This window comes from Salvelinus namaycush, chromosome 6 (assembly GCF_016432855.1).
Source record: "Salvelinus namaycush isolate Seneca chromosome 6, SaNama_1.0, whole genome shotgun sequence".
Taxonomy (NCBI): Eukaryota; Metazoa; Chordata; class Actinopteri; order Salmoniformes; family Salmonidae; genus Salvelinus; species Salvelinus namaycush.
The window spans coordinates 10,385,290-10,405,226 of record NC_052312.1 but is presented as its reverse complement, the minus strand read 5'-3'; the positions used below and the strand labels follow the sequence as shown (position 1 = coordinate 10,405,226).

At 43.8% G+C, this 19,937-nt stretch overlaps 1 protein-coding gene across 1 annotated transcript in view; it reads left to right on the top strand.

Moving 5' to 3' along the window:
• LOC120049482 (protein Dok-7-like) overlaps window positions 1–19,937 on the top strand; it is a 40,885-nt gene that overhangs the window by 4,009 nt on the left and 16,939 nt on the right. The window contains exons 4-5 of the mRNA XM_038995747.1: window positions 1,876–2,076; window positions 13,578–13,697. Coding sequence (XP_038851675.1) covers window positions 1,876–2,076; window positions 13,578–13,697 — 321 coding nt within the window. The remainder of the gene's footprint in view (window positions 1–1,875; window positions 2,077–13,577; window positions 13,698–19,937) is intronic.

The following is a 19,937-nucleotide window of genomic DNA, read 5'->3' as shown; positions in this document are numbered from 1 at the left end:
GAATGTAATTATGTGCTGTAACGTTAAGATTTCCCTTCACTGGAACTAAGGTGCCTAGCCTGAGCCACAAAAAACAGCCCCAGAGACCTTTATTCCTCTTTTAGGGCATATCCTGTATTGTAGCTGGCCACCATGTCCAGAAACAAGTCCATACTTTCTGGAAGTAGCACTGTTCAATACAATCACATTTTACCAGGATAACGTTCTGTGAGTTTGTATGGCTTACCACTTCGTGGCGGGGACGTTGTTGCTCGTAGACATTTTCACTTCACAATAATAGCACTTACAGTTTACTGGGGCAGCTTTAGCAGGGCAGAAATTTGATGAACTGGCTTATTGGAAAGATGGCATCCTATGACGGTGCCACATTGAAAGTCACTGAGCTCTTCAGTGTGGTATTCTACTGCCAATGTTTGTCTATGGAGATTGCATGGCTGGGTGCTCGTCTGTCAGCAACAGACGTGGCTGAAATAGCCAAATCCACTAATTTGAAGGGGTGTCCACATACTTTTGTATATACAGTGTATCAAGAAGCTGATTAAACAGAATGATCATTACACAGGTGCACCTTGTGCTGGGGACAATAAAAGACCACTCTTAAATGTGCAGTTTTGTCACAATACAATGCCACAGATGTCAATAAAATAAATTATGAAGTGACAGATAATGAACAGTATGTGTATATGATGGGTAAAAAACATTTGTGCAAAAAGGATCAATACAGATAATCCGGGTAGCTATTAGGTTAACTATTTAACTAACTAGCTTGGGGGTGGAAGCTGTTCAGGGTCCTGTTGGTTCCAGACTTGGTGCATCGATACCGCTTGCCGTGCGGTAGCAGAGAGAACAGTCTATGGCCAAGCATTTGCCATACCAAGCAGTGATGCAGCCAGTCAAGATGCTCTCAATGGTGCAGCTGTAAAACTTTTTGAGGATTTGAGGGACCATGACAAATCTTTTCAGCCTCCTGAGGGGGAAGTGGCGTTGTCGTGCCCTATTCACAACTGTGTCGGTGTGTGTAGACCATGATAGATCCTTAGTGATGTGGACACGAGGAACTTGAAGCTCTTGACCCGCTCCACTACAGCCCTGTCGATGTGATTGGGGGTGTGCTCAGCCCACCGTCTTGCTGACTTGTGGCCAGGCACGTAGAAATGTCACCTGCCAGCCTGTGCCTGAGGGCCGTTGTGTGCCAGCGCTTTTGTTGTGATTTGTGACACCCCATGAATCTTTCTCAAACTGAGCGATGACACGCCGGGACTGGCTGACATTTTCTCATCTTTGGCGCCATCAATCTCTCTTCTAACAGAGTTTACTCACTGGTATCACTCATGTATTTTAATGTAGTTCCTGTTTGGTATCGAGAAACTCCCATTTGTACACGTACTCACACACTGTTTCTCAAGCACTTAAAATTCACATACACAAAACACCCAAAAGTCTACACACACACACACTTAAAACATTTATAAAACAGATAAACAGACAACACAGGTTCCTACCCTGACCAGGCCTGCTGTCCCTCTTGTGTTGCACATTAGCAAAAATATTGAGTCAAATACATTGGTGTTTGTGACAAGCTCTGATTGATTACATTTGGGCTTCAGATCTGAGCTCTACTCTGTTCAACTTACCGATCTCACTCTCAATGCACTCCGCTGTTTTCCTTTTTTTTAATACTATACAGTTAAATCACAGCCATACTGGAGCAATAATGTTTAGGATGAAATTGTTATTTCTATCCCTTTTTCAGTTATTGGCTACCACTAAAACAATTGTTTGTGTCGAGGTAGTGATATGTTTATATTAAATCAATAATTTGTTTTTATTGTATTTTGTTTAACTGGTTTCCAACTTCTCTTCTTCTCTGTCCAGTCCACAGGTTTAGCGTTGGTATCTTACCAGGCACCATGTTGGAGAGCGGGCCTGCGACCCTTCACTTGTGTAACAACCTATTGGTCCTGGTCAGGGACATTCTCCCCGTTATCATCGGCCAGTGGAACCTTCCAGACCTACGCAGATATGGGCCTGTACCAAACGGCTTCGTCTTTGAGGGGGGGACGCGATGCGGCTACTGTGAGTTGATTGATGTCGCTGTTGTTGTGCTACAGCTACTAACCATTGTGCTCTCATATTGTGTCATGAAAAAGAAGAATGGCATTGTCATTGGAGATTTCCAGTTTGACATTAGGCTTTAGCAGGTAGATCCTTTAAATCTAAGCCCAATGGCCTATAAGATTAGTTTTGGACCATTTATTTAGGAACTGAAACAAACTTCTATGACTATATGATCTGATTAAGTATCATGGAACTAATAAAGCGTCTGTTTCTGCTTGGTCATAAGAATACTAATCAATACAGTACATAACAACAGGAAATCAGACTCCACAGTTGATCTTTGATAGACTCAAATTCAAGGTGAATGTGGCATTAAGGAATTTTCTGTGGGTTATACAGGTAACTGCCAAAATAAAGGAAGCACCAACATTTAAGTGTCTTAATAGGGCATTCGGCCACTACGAGCCGCCAGGAAAGCTTCAATGCTCCTTGACATAGATACTACAAGTGTCTGGAACACTATTGGAGGGATGTGACACCATTCTTCCATGAGAAATTCCATCATTTGGTGTTTTGTCGATGGTGGCGGGAAACACTTTTTATACATGACCCTAAGCATGGTGGGATGTTAATTGCTTAATATACTCAGAAACCACACCTGTGTGGCAGCATCTGCTTTCAATATACTTTGTATCCCTTATTTACTCAAGTGATTCCTTTATTTTGGCAGTTACCTGTATATGGTGGCTATTATTTATGGTGACCTTTGGGACTAAACTTGATTTTATTGAGTGGACAATTACAGAAGTTAATTCAAACGACATATCCAAGCTTTTGTCAAGTTTTTTTTTTCTTCACATACTTTGGTTACTAGACTTCGGTACCACTGTTTACAACATGTGTTTCATGTTCACATGGAGCGTATGTTGGCATGTGCTTTCAGCCGCTTGTATCACTCCACAATTTGATCTAATTTACATGTTTCTGGGATTTATCTCATCACTGAGAGCATGAAAGATGAGTTTGGCATTCAGTGGATTTAGATCATTACATTTTCCTGTTTTTTTTCTCTCTGAGTCGTCTACCCTGTAAGAACAGCGTGTCAAATGGCATCATTCAGGCGGAGAACATTAGTGTCGGGACTATGACTACTGAGAGTGGTAAACAGAGTTGCTGGATGTTTCTTAATTTTTATGACTCATCCTTGGGGCCAGACTTACATTACATATGCTCAATGGTGTTTGACGAGACACAGAATCATAAAAATAGCTCTTTGTACGTTAGTTTCTTCTCCGCAATGAGTCGGGAACTGATGATTTTTAGGATGGAAATCCATTCTAGACCGTTTGATTGGTCCCAAAAATTGATGGGTTGGGTGGGCAAGAACACACGTGGGTAAAGCGGAATTTGAAAATGCGTCTTTGGCTTTGATACTCTGATTGGTTAGAGATGATCCAATCGCTGATGACTTCTCATTTTGACTTCACCACAAACGACTTCAACGATGGTAGTCTCAGACTGAAGTATGTAGTGAACATAGAACAGCGGAGGAATTCAGTTTGTCGTCCGACAAGATGGATCAGACGTATAAACATCTGCTTTTGTAACTTGGGTAGACGACATGAAATAAAGTACTTGTTGTCATGGCCGATTTTGTTTCACAAAGCTTGCAAGCTTTGATTAGAAATCCAATCTCATTTAGCCTTGGTCCAGCAAAACATAATCTCTAAATATAAAGTCAATGAAGTCATACTTGAGCAGAGAGCACGTTAAGTTTATTTCCATGGCCTGTGTATGTGATTGTGATATGGTATTTTGCAGTTTACATCCTGGAATAGACTCTAAACCGTTAAAGGTGGAACGGACGCGTGTCAACACCTGTAGTGGACACAGACAGGAACGCAAAGTACGCTGCATAGCTGAAGACATCAGAGTAAAATTAATACACACGATGAACTGGAAACAGGAGACTCCAGTATGTGATCCGTGATTCATTTAGCTCTATTCAATCTTCGGCTAGAGGCGCAACTTAATATCGTGAAGGTCACATTCGGGGAGAGTTTTCCAATCCATGCGTCATAAATAAAAGGGAATCACATCCCTTTTTCAAAGACGGGAAAAATGTATGTGTGTGTGTGTGTGTGTACACGGGATCTATACATGGGCGCGTCTGAATGTTTAAGTGTTGTGAAGGGCATGCATTCCAGAGATACGTTGTTGCAGCACAGTTTATCCACAGCAGATGGAGAAGTGGGGCGACAGTGTTACTGGACCTCTGGCTGGGGGGTAACGTTGCTGCATGGTGTCTGGTGGTGAATTGGCCTCTTCAGTCTTTCCCATGTAGACTATCTCTAAGGCCAGGCTCAAAGTCTGTCTAAAACAACTCCTAGGGATTGTCAAATATCAAAACTGAGATGTTTCAAAGCCATGTTATGACAATGGGAACGGGGATGGATAACAAAGCTACAGTATAACGAGAGAGGAAATATTCTACAGACAGTCTGCACTGGACAGCAGCTTACCAAGGAGACCTCAAAACTAAGGATACTTCCATTGAGGAATACAGGGCTTTTATAATGATTTTAAAGAGCAGGGACAAGGCCGTCTGAACGCAGATATACATTAATAAGTGTGTTCCTATATGATTCACTGCTCATTCAGTGCTGGGTAGTTTCTTTCTAAATCTAAGCTGTCACAGTTACTAGTTACTCAGTGCTCATTCAGTGTTGGGTAGGTTCCTTTCTAAATGTAACCCGTAACAGTTACTAGTTACTCAGTGCTCATTCAGTGTTGGGTAGGTTCCTTTCTAAATGTAACCCGTAACAGTTACTAGTTACTCAGTGCTCATTCAGTGCTTTCATCTCCTGGTACTGGTGTCAGTTAATGGCCGCTGCCAGGGTTGGCTAGGTTCCTTTCTAAATGTAATCCTTTACAGTTACGAGTTACTTAATGCGCATTCAGTGCTTTCATCTACTGCTGCTGGTGTCAGTTAATGGCCGCTGCCAGGGTTGGCCAGGTTACTTTCTACATGTAATCCGTTAGTTACTAGTTACCTGTCCAAAATTGTAATCGGTAACATACCTTTTGGATTATCCAAACTCAGTAACGTAATCGTATTACTTTGTTACTTTTACTTTCCTCTTAAATGCCACTGTATGGTCAATCCGACGTCGACATTGGCCGTGCAGCATCTACAGTGATACGGCATCTGCAGAAGTCAGGGCATTCATACTTATTGCGCTTCGCAGGGCAGCGCAGAGCTGTTGTGAAGGAAGTTGTCAAGGAAGTGAGTTTGAGTTTATACAGGACCTCTCGCCCCCACCTACCGTCAACCAATCATGTCAATGTGGAGCTGTACGGAATTCTGCGCATTGTTACAAAATTTGGTAGGCACACGGCGATGCGAACCACATTTTCGGATTAAGGATAAATTAACCCTAAATTTAACCACAGTACTAACCCTAACCTCAAATTAAGACCAAAAAGCACTCCCCCCCCCCCCCCCCCCCCATAAATGTTTACAATATAGCAAATTTTGACTTGGCCATCTAGTGGAAATCACCCAGTTCTGCCTGAAAAATGTATTCCATTGGCTGCATTTGCTATTGGCCTATTGTTTACGTTTTTGTAGGTGAAATTTTAATATCTCCATAACTTGCAGCTGTTTAAGTCTATCAAAATTGTCCAAGTTTGAGCATGTGTCCGTTAGGCCAATATATACTTTTTTTAACTAGCACGAATTAAATTGAGCATTAAAAGCCCCACTCATGGTCATCTTAAATTGAACTCGTATGGAGCACAACATAACGGGGGAGTTTAGAAGGGAGGATCTCAAACTTTTATTCCATAGGCTGGGATCCACACGATGCAGCGGTCACGAGCGCATTTTTCACTGGCTGTCCACTCAACACAGTCTCACATTCAATTCGCGCATATATGTACAAAATGTATTTCAGCAGATTTCGTGCGTTTTTGTGCATTTTTGGGGTGGTTCAATTCGTTTGAAAATACACGAATTTCTGTGCTACTTAATTCGTGCGAAAATACACGAATTTCTGTGCTACTTAATTCGTGCGAAAAGACACGAATTTAACCAGTAGGCGACACACAAGCCTTTGCAACAACCATATAGACGCGATAGTCTATATTTCATTTTTGTTCTTCTTAATGGCTAATTCAACGTCATGAATATACAGAAATGTTGTCTTTGTTTAACCATGTTTTAAAATGTGTCGTTGTATGCCTATATGTACTGTTTTAGACTTGCTGAACAGAATTTTTGAGAAAAGACGCACATTTACGTGCGACTTAATTCGTGGGAAATATTGTTTTATTAATGCCAATGCTGTTTTCTGTGCTTGATTTCGCTTAATACTTTGGATACTGGTGCACTTGTAATCAGAACGCCTTTTTGTCATGTAGGCAACCATACACGATTTTCTTCATAACCCATTTCATATTTCGTGGAGCCTAAATTACACCATTTTCTTCATAATGCATGTATTACATGTTAATGTAAAATAATGAATTATGTTGGCTTACACTTATGGCCTTTCCAAGGCCCTTCCATACCTTAAGGGAACATTTTAGCACTCGCCATATGGTTAGTGAGAAACGCCACATTGCAAATGTACGGTCCCTTACTAGACGTCCTGCAACGTTTCTAAAATTCGCGGACGCGTCGGGCCGTGCACGGGGGAGAGATCTTTCAGGAAGTCATCAAACGAAATCTCTCGGACGTTCGGTTTCCGTTTTATAAAAATAACAAATTTTGGTCATTTTTCCGCAGTCTCGGAAATTCCCACCAGAGGGAAAATAAATCATATTGCAAATGCACAAGCACATTGCAAATGCACGTGGCCTTTTCTCCTAAACTTATTTCGAAGACGAAACTTGGTGAGCGTAGGTTTGGCGTAATGGACAGTTGGCCCCGAACAAGATGGCGTCGAGGCCTCAACGCTTTTTGAGTTATGGCCATTTTTCTGGGATTAAAGGTCAAAAACGCAAAGTAGGGTGCTAATTTGACCGCTTCACGTCAAAGTACATAAGCATACGGTGTCAGGAAAAAAAGAACCAGCCATTTATCTATCGTAATTTAAGAGAAATCGTACATTGACAAATTGGTAATGTTCACAAAAAGGAGTTAAAAAAAAAAGAAGTTACAGATCCAGTTGCAGTGTGTTCAGACGAACATTTTTTAAGTGGGTCTCGAAGCTCTGCGAGAATTCTGTGATTTTATGTGATTTTATGAAATAACACACACTCATTTAACCCTCTGTAAATAAGTCAGTTCTTAACATAAAGACTTAAAACTCAATATTATATAAGAGCCTACCCCAAGGAGGATATGTGTTCACTTTCAGCTTCCTATGTCAACCGGAAGTACCTTAAAATGGTGCCATGGGGTCAGTTTCGAAGGGTTAAAAAGGTCAGATCTTTTCAAAACTTCACTTGTGTGATTAGGCAACCCTCATGAACTGTAAATCAGTAATTTCTCTCAACAGATGTCAAAGAAAAGCTCTCTCACACACACACACACACACACACACACACACACACACACACACACACACACACACACACACACACACACACACACACACACACACACACACACACACACACACACACACAGCAAGGATGGAGTGAAAAAGTACGGTGCTTAAAGACACACAAAGCCTGCAATTGCATTACCATTATCTCCAGGCCATGCCGAGTTCAACGAGATGCCCCGCTTGACCGTAGCTCGCTCGGTCTGAGTGCAGCGACAGTGACAAGAAGAAGGACCCAAATGACCCTTTGACCTCAATTTCATATTTTTTTGCTTTTGGGAGACAAAGAGAGAACCGTTAAGGTTAGAAGCACAATTTGACCTCAGGAACGTTCCTAAGGTCCTCCCGATCTGTGCAAGCCTAACATTGACCATGTGGCATTAACCCTTAACAGTTAAAAGAAGGTGTTAACATCAAACAGTTTACAATGACTGTTTGAATACATTGCCTGCTCCCCTAAATTCAACCTGAAGCCTATGTAGGTTAATAATGCCTTATGAACCTGTCTTCGATGACAATCCATCAGGCCACTACGAGGTCTACCTGTGTCGATTCTAAGCTTCCTGGAGCAACCGGAAGTGGTTAAATCACCCTAAAAGTGTTTGCCATACCCAACCTGCAGTTTGAGAGAAATAGTGCATTCAACCCTATGTAAATCAGTGAGTTCTTAACGTATAGACTTAAAACTCAGGATTCTGTAAAAGCCCACTCCAATGAGGATATGTGTTTACTTTCAGCTTCCTGTGCCAACCGGAAGTGCCATAATTGGTGTCAAAAGGGCTGTTTCGAAGGGTTAAAAAAGTCAAATCTTTCCAAAACTTAATATATGTGAATAGGCAACCCTCATGAACTGTAAATCAGTCATTCATCCCATCAGATTTCAAGGAAAAATTTACACACCCACACAGAAAGGATGGAGTGACATACTGAGGGGCTTAGAGGCAGACAGTGCCTGCAATAGTTACTTTTGTTCAAACTTTTAAAGAACCGTCAGACCTAGAGTTCTGAAACTTTACAAACCTGTTCTAGAGCTCAGGTCGATTAAGCACGGTGAGTTATGTGGCTCTAGAAGGTTCTCGGACCGATTAAAAGCCTCGTGCATTTGCAATGACTTCAATTCATTTTGAGCATTACAAAATGGCGACGTTTAGAAAAGTCCCAGAGTTGCAAGACTAGGTGCATTGAAACCGGCTCGGCCCATAGAGACGGACCCCGACATTTCTGTCCGATAGCTCATTCAAGGACCCCGTAGCAAGGCATGGAAAAAAGTGGAATTTCAGCACCAATTAAGGTTTTGCTCGGGCACCGAATGACCTATCGAGCCGAAACTTGGGATTCGAGGTCGCCTCACATAGGGCTAAACATAATGTGAGAACTGGACCCGCAGCTAGAACATAACTACGTATTATTTGTTTTATTATGGTTTAAATGGAAGGCGCTGTGAATTTCGGGCCTGCTCTGAAATATGTGATAGTTGGCTTCTAAACGAGTTGGAAAAAGTGAGTTTGGAGTCAGATGGTATCAGTTTGGTGTCTGAAAATATCTAATTGACTGATGGACACTGACTTGCTAGTTGACTTTTGTGCATTTGCAATATGTTTCAACAGTGAGGTACCATCACCAAAATTGACATGATGAAATTTAACACAACGAGCGATGGAGAGGTCCCACTATCACTGCCCGGCCATCCCGAGGTCATCAGGCCAGTCATTTTTGCATATCTGCAGTATTTAAGAGAATGCCAAATTCATGGCCAAATTCATGGTACATGCCCATTGAATCCTATTGCAAATGTAACGTTACATTTGCAATATGATGTGATGTTTTTCACTGTTGAATCATATTGCAAATGTAATGTGCATTTGCAATATGTTTAAACAGTGAAAAACCACCAAAATAGCATTCTGAAATCACCACTAAAAATGACATCACCATAGTCTCCAGGCCGTGCCGAGTTCAACGAGATGCCCCGCTTGACCGTAGCTTGCTCGGTCTGAGCGCAGCGACAGTGACAAGAAGATGACCCTTGACCTACATTTCAAGTCTTTTGCTTTTGGGAGACAGAGGGAGAGCTGTTAAGGTTTAGAAGCACAATTTTACCTCAGGAACGTTCCTAAGGTCTCTGTGCAAGCCTAACCTTGACCGTGTGGCATTAACCCTTAACAGTTAAAAGAAGGTGTTTACATCAAACAGTTTACAATGACATCTCACCCCATAGGAGCTCATTGCCTGCACCCCTAAATTCAACCTGAAGCCTATGTGGGTTATGAATGTCTTATGAACCTGTCTTCAATGACAATCCACCAAGCCACTATGAGGTCTACCTGTGTTGATTCTAAGCTTCCTGGAGCAACCGGAAGTGATAAAATCACCCTAAAAGTGTTGCCATACCCAACCAGCAGTTTGTGATATATAGTGCATTCAACCCTGTGTAAATCAGTCAGTTCTTAACGTATAGACTTAAAACTCAGGATTCTGTAAAAGCATACCCCGATCAGGATATGTATTTACTTATAGCTTCCTGTGCAAACCGGAAGTGCCTTAAAATGGGGTCATAGGTGCTGTTTCGAAGGTTTAAAAAAGTCAGATCTTTCCAAAACTTTAAATGTGTGAATCGGTCAACCCTCATGAACTGTAAATCAGTCATTTCTTTAAACAGATGTCAAAGAAAAGCTCTCTCACACACACACACACACACACACATACACACACACACACACACACACACACACACACACACACACACACACACACACACACACACACACACACACACACACACACACACACACACACACACACACACACACACACACACACACACAGCAAGGATGGAGTGACAAAGTATGGTGCTTAAAGACACACAGAGCCTTAAATTCTTTTAGGGGGGATCCAGACTTCCATACCCGCTCTGGGAGCACTATACTACCGCCCCAAATCAATGGGTGCTGGCCTGAGTGATTTATGGAGGTTTTCAAAAAATATTCAAACTTTTCGTGCACCTGGTATTTTTTTGGGGTTACCAGGCGTCATTTTTCAAAACGGTTGAAATTGCTTTTAGGGGGCATCCAGAGTGTCACATGACCGGATGAGGTAACTATTCTTGTTCTTCTTGTAACTTTCCGGTAGGCTAGAAGCTTTCCGGTGTTTTGCTGCTCGACACAGGTCGACGCAGGTATTGCACTTGATTTATCGTTATCGTAACCGTAGGTGCAGCCAAGTGGAAATACGAAAGGTTTCTAGCTATTTCGCACTGACGGTAATTTGAACACAAGAACGTTTCTAGGGAAAAGGTGTTTACACTCAGAGCCATGTATTTACATTCAGCCACCCTAGCCTTATTACGGGTTAACGTTTTGGTAATTTTGGTTGGCCAACAAAATGTAAGACTACAATGACTGCATACGTTTCCCCAAATGTTATACGAAAAAAAAACGTTTTGTTATTGATGGACAATGGCAAGGCTGCCATTGTATTTTCAGTTACATTCTGGTCAATAAAAATGGTTTACACGTTTGTTTTTTAAGAAATACATGGAACTACAACCGAATAAAACACCATTAGCCATCATGCATTGCATGATTCATTCTATACTGAAGTCTGTTCAGAAAAATCGAAAACAGTACATATAGGCATAAAACCACAATGTTTTAATAGGGATTAAATAAAGACAATATATATATAACCTCTTATGGTTATATGGTTAAAAAAAAGACAAAATATCTATATATTCATAACGTAAAATAAATAAATACAGGCGATCGCGTCTATGGTTGTTGCAACGGCTTGTGTGTCGCCTACTGGTTAAATTCGTGTCTTTTCGCACGAATTAAGTAGCACAGAAATTCGTGTATTTTCGCACGAATTAAGTAGCACAGAAATTCGTGTATTTTCAAACGAATTGAACCACCCCAAAAATGCACAAAAACGCACGAAATCTGCTGAAATACATTTTGTACATATATGCGCGAATTGAATGTGAGGCTGGGCTGGTCCACTTCATTACGTCGATTCTGGTGCAAAACATTTGTTAAACGGAAGCAAACAGAACGAAACGGGGAGGAACCTACCTGAATTTACCCAATAGGAACTCTTGTTTTGCCCTGTTTGCTTCCGATTTGTTTCTTTGTCACAAAAACAATGATTGATAGGCAGTTTAAACTACTTCAGTTCAACCATTATTGGGTTTAAATATACAAAAACATTTCTGAAAAGCATCCAAAACAATAGCAGAGCAGCAGTGTGATTCACATTAATGGCTTATGTAACCTAAAGTAGACCTAATTGATTTCCGTATCGCCGGAAGGCTGCATCCTTACCTCCAAGCGTTTATTCAAGTTGGATCATCTTTGGATGCCGACAGCAGTCGCACCGTTGGAAGACATAGCTTGGACTGTAGCCTACAAAAGACTAATATTCCTGCTATTTTCTCGCGATCTATCAAAACGCATTTGGTGTTATCATAGTGGTCTTGTGGTCAGACTCGCTCAGGCAGAACAAACTTAAATTTGTAACTTTCTTCAATGCTGATTTGAATGTCATTGAGAAAACAGAAAGGTGTCACATTTTTGGGGGGCAAACATCCTTTCTGAATTTAAAAGTAATCAAGTTTTTCAAAAGGATCTGTAATCTGATTACAATATTTTTGCTGGTAATGTAACAGATTACAGTTTAAAAAAACGTAATATGTTACTCCCCAACCCTGGCCGCTGCTTGGACGACTGTCAACTGCTACTGATCCTGGATAAAAATAAGAGACCCAAAATTGACTCTCATTGCTTCACCGCAGAGCTTAGAGTTTACTTACATGCCAGTCTAAAACCCTGTCCCCCCAGCAAATGGCTGAGCCTTGGTTTGGTCCTATGATTCGGACTCTATAAGACAGAAGTGGAGGGGTTCATTATGTTAGGGTGGGGAGTGTGCAAGATGTGCTGCTTAGCTTTGTTGAAGCATTTTCATGATGTCATCATTCAGGAAGTATGTTATTTCACTTGTTGTTGTTGTAGCCAGAGCCTTACATTGTTCTCAAAGCACCACTCATACTTCAGGTGAACAATGATGGATTACTTTCCACCCAAGTACTGACATAAATCAATACATAGGTGCAGTAGTAGACATTGCAGCTATTGAGAATCCATGAATACTGTAAATTATTCTCAAGTCAGATTGTTAATTAACCTTGTGAATTAGCCATTTTACTCAGAACAGGATGATAGACGACAACAGATGACTGCAGACAGGAGAAGTTGTAACATGCTTCTTGAGTCCCCCTCAGTGTAGACATCTGAGTGGTCTTAGCTGCTAACCTCTGACCTCTTCTTAGGGTCGGTGGCATCTAAAGAATGTGACGGGGGCCAGCTCTGTGGTGGGTGGTCTCAGGACCAAGTGACAGAAGGACCCTCTTGGTGACCTCTCTGGTGTGTCTAAGGCTTGGGGGTGATGGTTAGCAGCCTTGGTTGTTAGCGGAGAAGGCAAAATAACTCCTGACCCATTAACCCTAACACCCTCTCAACCTATACCAACTTTACGCTTCGAATTTGACATTTTGAGTGACCGGAGCTGTATATCAGAGATTGAAATTTTTACAGTTAATTTGTGTTGTGTGAGGCTTTATTTAGCCGTAGCTTATGTACATATTCTAGAATGTAGTGGGTTAACATAATCTAACTTCAGCGTTTTATATCTATGAAAGTTCAAGGTTGCTCTTATTTCACTATCTGGCTAAGTTAAAATGGACCACAATTGTCTGGTTGACAGTCCAGAATCATGTCCATTCACTCTGCAAACAAAATTAATGGGTGCTAGCAATTGCTATGCTTGTGAGCCAACTGGCCAGTACAAAGATGCATCACTGTACTCTACTTCCATCCATTTATAATTGACCCAGACGGGTGTAGTGAAACATTCACCACAATCTAAATAGTGGAATGTGACATTAAGCCGTCGGACTATGTGTGTTTCCTACAGGGGCTGGCGTCTTCTTCCTATCATCCATGGAGGGTGAGCAGATCAGCTTTCTGTTCGACTGCATCGTCAGAGGCATCTCCCCCAGCAGAGGCCCTTTTGGACTTCGGCCAGTCCTGCCAGGTCAGTACCAAAGGTGTTTACTGATGCGTAGGTATGAAGGTTGTCACGGCTAAATATACGGCTTGCCTAAACAAGCACAGACCGATCAGGGTGGCGTACAGAACATATTTCAGCTGGGGTTATTTTTATCAAATTTCTGGGCAATTTAAATGGGGATGGATGAAATGTATCCATTGGGGTCATTCTGAGATAAGGTATATAGAGGTAGAGTATCCATTGCCTTTTCGCCTTCTGAGTTGGCAAACACTTAAATTGAACACTTACCGTCTTAATCAAAACAAGTGTTCTTCGAGACATACTTCGAGTGGGATTTATCCTCTCTATAAAAGAGGTCCACCCCATGTGCTTTCTGGAATGTAGCCACTTGCAGAGCATGTTACATTGCATGGATTCCATGCAATGTACTCTGATCCAACAGAATGATGACTGACAGCTGTTTTATACATAATTGGATTAGCTGGGTACAGACTGTAATATTAGTGAATATAATAAGATAACCACTGAACTAACTGTACCATAAGCAGCATATACAACGGGGCCACCTTATACATATGTAATAGGATAACCACTGTACTAACTGTAACTATAGCAACAAATTAAATCCAGTCACCTCTGAATGCTCTGTCGCATCGTGAGAGAGGTACGGTAGAGGTTAGGGTGTGCGCTGCAGCTGTGGCAAATTCTCCAGTGTTAAATCAACACTGAGAGTGTTACATTTAACACTGGTCCAGTGTCTATAAGGATCCACAATCTTCAGTGTTAAATTAACACACTGCTTAGTGTAAAGCCTTATTTGCATATTTCCCAGAGTGTCTTGCCTTTCAAGTGAATAGTAGAGTTACCACCCATGACTGTTATTGTTAGTGACAGATACTGTACATGGTTGTTGTATTCGTCCATTTTCAGTCCTGTGGCCTTCACCAAGTGAAATCCTAAACAAATATGTTATCATTCAAATTAAATTATTTAACACAATACAGCACGTGTTTCATAAGGCCTTATTTTGAGGGCCTAGTTTCAACCTAATACAGTGGCCTGAAACTCATGGTTTACAGGCCACATCAGGCCTGCAAGTCACATTATGCTGGCTTGCAAAGTGATGTGTAATTTTTGTTGGAATACAGCCAGAGTGGGGATATCCAACGTTTGGAATTTTTATTCACCCGCAACCTACATTCGGAATGATTTCCGGGTTGGGAAGACTAAGATATTAGACTACCTAAAACATCTTAACTGGAACAATCATTTCATTAACAGGTGCAATAAGTCCAAGTAACAGATTGGATTAGTTTAGAATAATTTATGTTATTTATATTTGACTAGCATAAAATGTATTTAATCAATCAATATACATACAAAACATAGACACTGAAAGAAACATAATGGGAAATATGTTAATGAGGGGTGTGGTTTTGGTTTAACACTGGTTATTAACACCAACACTGAAGTTATTTTACACCAATGAGTGCTAATTTAACACTTACAGAGTTAATTAAACAGCTGAATTAACACTAGAAATGTTAGACTGAAAATCAACACTAGGTAACACTGGTCAATTTGCCGTGTGGGTATTCCTGGGTTCACACATCCCCCTCGCCCAATCAGGCCTTGAACTAATTTTCTATTATTGTAGTGAGTAGTAGAATAAATACAGGAGACGATGTCAGAGGGAAAGCGGGGGGGTCAAAGTCACAGTTCACACAAACAGAGCGCACCAAACCCTTCTAATCACTCTGAGCATGTGTGTAACCTCATCCCCATGATTCCAGTGTCCCCTGTACCCCCCCACCATCACACACTCGGTGCCTCTCTCTCACACACACACTCTGTGTACATACACTCTGTTCCTCTCTCTCTTTCTCTCTCATTGCCGTCCTCCATCTCGTTGTGTTATTTTCTCCCTCTCTCCCCTTCAATCTGTTCCTTCCTCTGTCTTCCCCTCTTTCTTGAGTAATTATACTCTCTCTCCCCCTCTCTCTCTCTCTCTCTCTCTCTCTCTCTCTCAATCTGTGTGTCTAGTCTCCTTACTCTTCTGTAAACACCACTGTCCCTTCTCGTGCAAGGGAACACGGTTGTTAACAAGAAGCTGAAGCAGATGTCAGCTATTACAGTCCATTCCTTAACAGCTAGATAACATATTGAAATTATTGTGGTAGTCCTTTGCCATTTGTATGTCATTTTGCACTCTACTTGCACAACCAAAATGACAATGACCCTTGGGAAGCACCCTTTCAAAAATATGGGTTGACCAGGAAATAATGTAACTTAGCAATAACAGCTGATTTTGGGTTAGGACTAAGGTAACTTATATAAGATCCTGGCCGCGGTATTAACAATCCGTCGCGTGTACCACAAATGCCACGTGGCAAGCAGTGCTATTAATAAACACATGTAGTGCTGCATAAACAGCAAGGTGTTCCCATGTGACTCTGTTCTCTATTAGCCCTCTGAAGGCCTAGCGTTCTCACCCTCACAGATAGAGGGCACACCGTAGCAAAATGTTTTGCAACCGAAAACAGAAATTAGTGTTCTTATAGAGAACGTTCAGGTAATACCTTTCTGTTTTATCCAGCCCGGTCCAAGCTCTTCTCTGTTCTGGCAGCCCAATGGTGGAACCAGCTTTCCCCTGAAGCTAGGACAGCAGAGACCCTGCCTATCTTCGGAAAACAACTGAAATCCTACCTCTTCAAAGAGTATCTTAAATAATCCCACAGCACCCAGCCTCGCATCTCCTTCTCACTCCGATCCCCCCCACCTTTCGTGAACTAACACTCACACTTGACTTTTTTGACCCCCTTACTAGCTCTGACAGCTACTTTATTGAGGAATAATTTACTTACTATGACTGTGTAACGTTCGTCTTCCTCCTCGTCTGAAGAGGAGCAAGGATCGGACCAAAACGCAGCGTGGGTTGAATACATAATATCGTTTATTAAAACGAAGACAAAAAACACTTGAACAAACTACAAAACAATAAACGACGTGAACAGACCTGAACTTGAGAACATATAAAACATGAACGCACGAACAGGAACAAACGAACGAAACAGTACCGTGTGGCGAACAAACACAGACACAGCAACAATCACCCACAAACAAACAGTGAGAACAGCCTACCTTAATATGGTTCTCAATCAGAGGAAACGTAAAACACCTGCCCCTGATTGAAAACCATATCAGGCTAGTTGACAATGAACCCAACATAGAAACACATAACATAGAATGCCCACCCAGCTCACGTCCTGACCAACTAAACAAGACTAAACAAAGGAAAATAAGGTCAGGAACGTGACAGTACCCCCCCCCCCCCCAAGGTGCGGACTCCGGCCGCAAAACCTGAACCTATAGGGGAGGGTCTGGGTGGGCATCTGTCCACGGTGTCGGCTCTGGATCTGGACGTGGTCCCCACCCCACCATAGTTAATCCCCGCTTCCGTGGCCTCCTCCTAATGGCTACCCTCCATATTAACCCCACTGGATTAAGGGGCAGCACCGGACTAAGGGGCAACACCGGACTGAGGGGCAACACCGGACTGAGGGGCAGCACCGGACTGAGGGGCAGCTCCGGACTGAGGGGCAGCTCCGGACTGAGGGGCAGCTCCGGACTGAGTGACGGCTCTGGCAAGTCATGGCTGGCTGACGGCTCTGGCAGGTCATGGCTGGCTGACGGCTCTGGCAGGTCATGGCTGGCTGACGGCTCTGGCAGGTCATGGCTGGCTGACGGCTCTGGCAGGTCATGGCTGGCTGACGGCTCTGGCAGGTCATGGCTGGCTGACGGCTCTGGCAGGTCATGGCTGGCTGACGGCTCTGGCGGCTCCTGTCTGGCGGGCGGCTCTAGCGGCTCCTGTCTGGCGGGCGGCTCTAGCGGCTCCTGTCTGGCGGGCGGCTCTGGCGGCTCCTGTCTGGCGGGCGGCCTGGCGGCTCCTGTCTGGCGGGCGGCTCTGGCGGCTCCTGTCTGGCTGACGGTTCTGGCGGCTCCTGTCTGGCGGACAGCTCTAGCGGCTCCTGACTGACGGACGGCTCTGGCGGCTCAGGACAGACGGGCGGCTTTGAAGGCTCAGGACAGACGGGCGGCTTTGAAGGCTCAGGACAGACGGGCGGCTTTGAAGGCTCAGGACAGACGGGCGGCTTTGAAGGCTCAGGACAGACGGGCGGCTCAGACGGCGCTGGGCAGACGGACAGCTCAGACAGCGCTGGGCAGACGGGCAGTGCAGGCGGCGCTGGGCAGACGGCAGACTCTGGCCGGCTGAGGCGCACAGTAGGCCTGGTGCGTGGTGCCGGAACTGGTGGTACCGGGCTAAGGACACGCACCTCAAGGCTAGTGCGGGGAGCAGCAACCGGGCGCACAGGGCTCTGGAGACGCACAGGAGGCTTGGTGCGTGGTGCCGGAACTGGTGGTACCGGGCTGGAGACACGCACCACAGGGCGAGTGCGTGGAGGAGGAACAGGGCTCTGGAGACGCACTGGAAGCCTGGTGCGTGGTGTAGGCACTGGTGGTAATGGGCTGGAGACACGCACCACAGGGCGAGTGCTTGGAGGAGGAACAGGGCTCTGGAGACGCACTGGAAGCCTGGTGCGTGGTGTTGGCACTGGTGGTACTGGGCTGGGGCGGGGAGGTGGCGCCGGATATACCAGACCGTGCAGGCGTACTGGCTCCCTTGAGCACCGAGCCTGCCCAACCTTACCTGGTTGAATGCTCCCCGTAGCCCAACCAGTGCGGGGAGGTGGAATAACCCGCACTGGGCTGTGTTGGCGAACCGGGGACACCATGCGTAAGGCTGGTGCCATGTATGCCGGCCCGAGGAGACGCACTGGAGACCAGACGCGTTGAGCCGGCTTCATGGCACCTGGCTCAATGCCCAATCTAGCCCGGCCGATACGAGGAGCTGGGATGTACCGCACCGGGCTAAGCCCACGTACAGGAGACACCGTGCGCTTTACCGCATAACACGGTGTCTGCCCGTACTTTCGCTCTCCACGGTAAGCTCGGGGAGTTGGCGCAGGTCTCCTACCTGACTTCGCCACACTCCCTTGTAGCCCCCCCCCCCCCAAGAAATTTTTGGGCTTGACTCACGGGCTTCCTACCGCGTCGTCGTGCTGCCTCCATTCGCCGGTATCCCTCCTCACACTGCTCCAGAGAATCCCAGGCGGGCTCCGGCATTCTCCCTGGGTCGATCGCCCACCTGTCGATCTCCTCCCACGTAGTGTAATCCAGACTCTGCTCCCATGTCCATTCCTCCTTGCGCTGCTCCTGCTGCCGCTGCCTGTTACCACGCTGCTTGGTCCTTGGTTGGTGGGTGATTCTGTAACGTTCGTCTTCCTCCTCGTCTGAAGAGGAGCAAGGATCGGACCAAAACGCAGCGTGGGTTGAATACATAATATTGTTTATTAAAACGAAGACGAAGAACACTTGAACAAACTACAAAACAATAAACGACGTGAACAGACCTGAACTTGAGAACATATAAAACATGAACGCACGAACAGGAACAAACGAACGAAACAATACCGTGTGGCGAACAAACACAGACACAGCAACAATCAAACACAAACAAACAGTGAGAACAGCCTACCTTAATATGGTTCTCAATCAGAGGAAACGTAAAACACCTGCCCCTGATTGAGAACCATATCAGGCTAGTTGACAATGAACCCAACATAGAAACACATAACATAGAATGCCCACCCAGCTCACGTCCTGACCAACTAAACAAGACTAAACAAAGGAAAATAAGGTCAGGAACGTGACAGACTCTGATATGTGGTTGTCCCACCTAGCTACCTTAAGATGAATGCACTAACCTTAAGTCGCTCTGGATAAGAGTGTCTGCTAAATGAATAAAATGTTAATGTAAATGTAGCCCAGAGAAGCTAGCTAGCTAGGCAAATTGAGGTCACATGTTGTTCTTTCTCATCAACCCCATTCAGATAAAACAACAGCCTACCTGTTGGTTACTCATTGTAGCCTACTCCTTCTCATTTCGCTAACTTTTAAATCCGTAATTTTATTCCATCTTGCATTGCATTAGTGAACTCTCACTCCACTTGCTACATGTTGAGCCTCTGCCACTTTGATTGGCCAGCATAAACAACAAGCTACACATGTGACAGCTACCAGTCTTTTTATGGGGTGCACCATCACACCATAAAAACTACATAGAAAAGTTTGTTGTTTTATTAAATTAATAACTCGAAATGTCATGGTATATGTAACAATGTCACATGGATATTTTAATTTAAT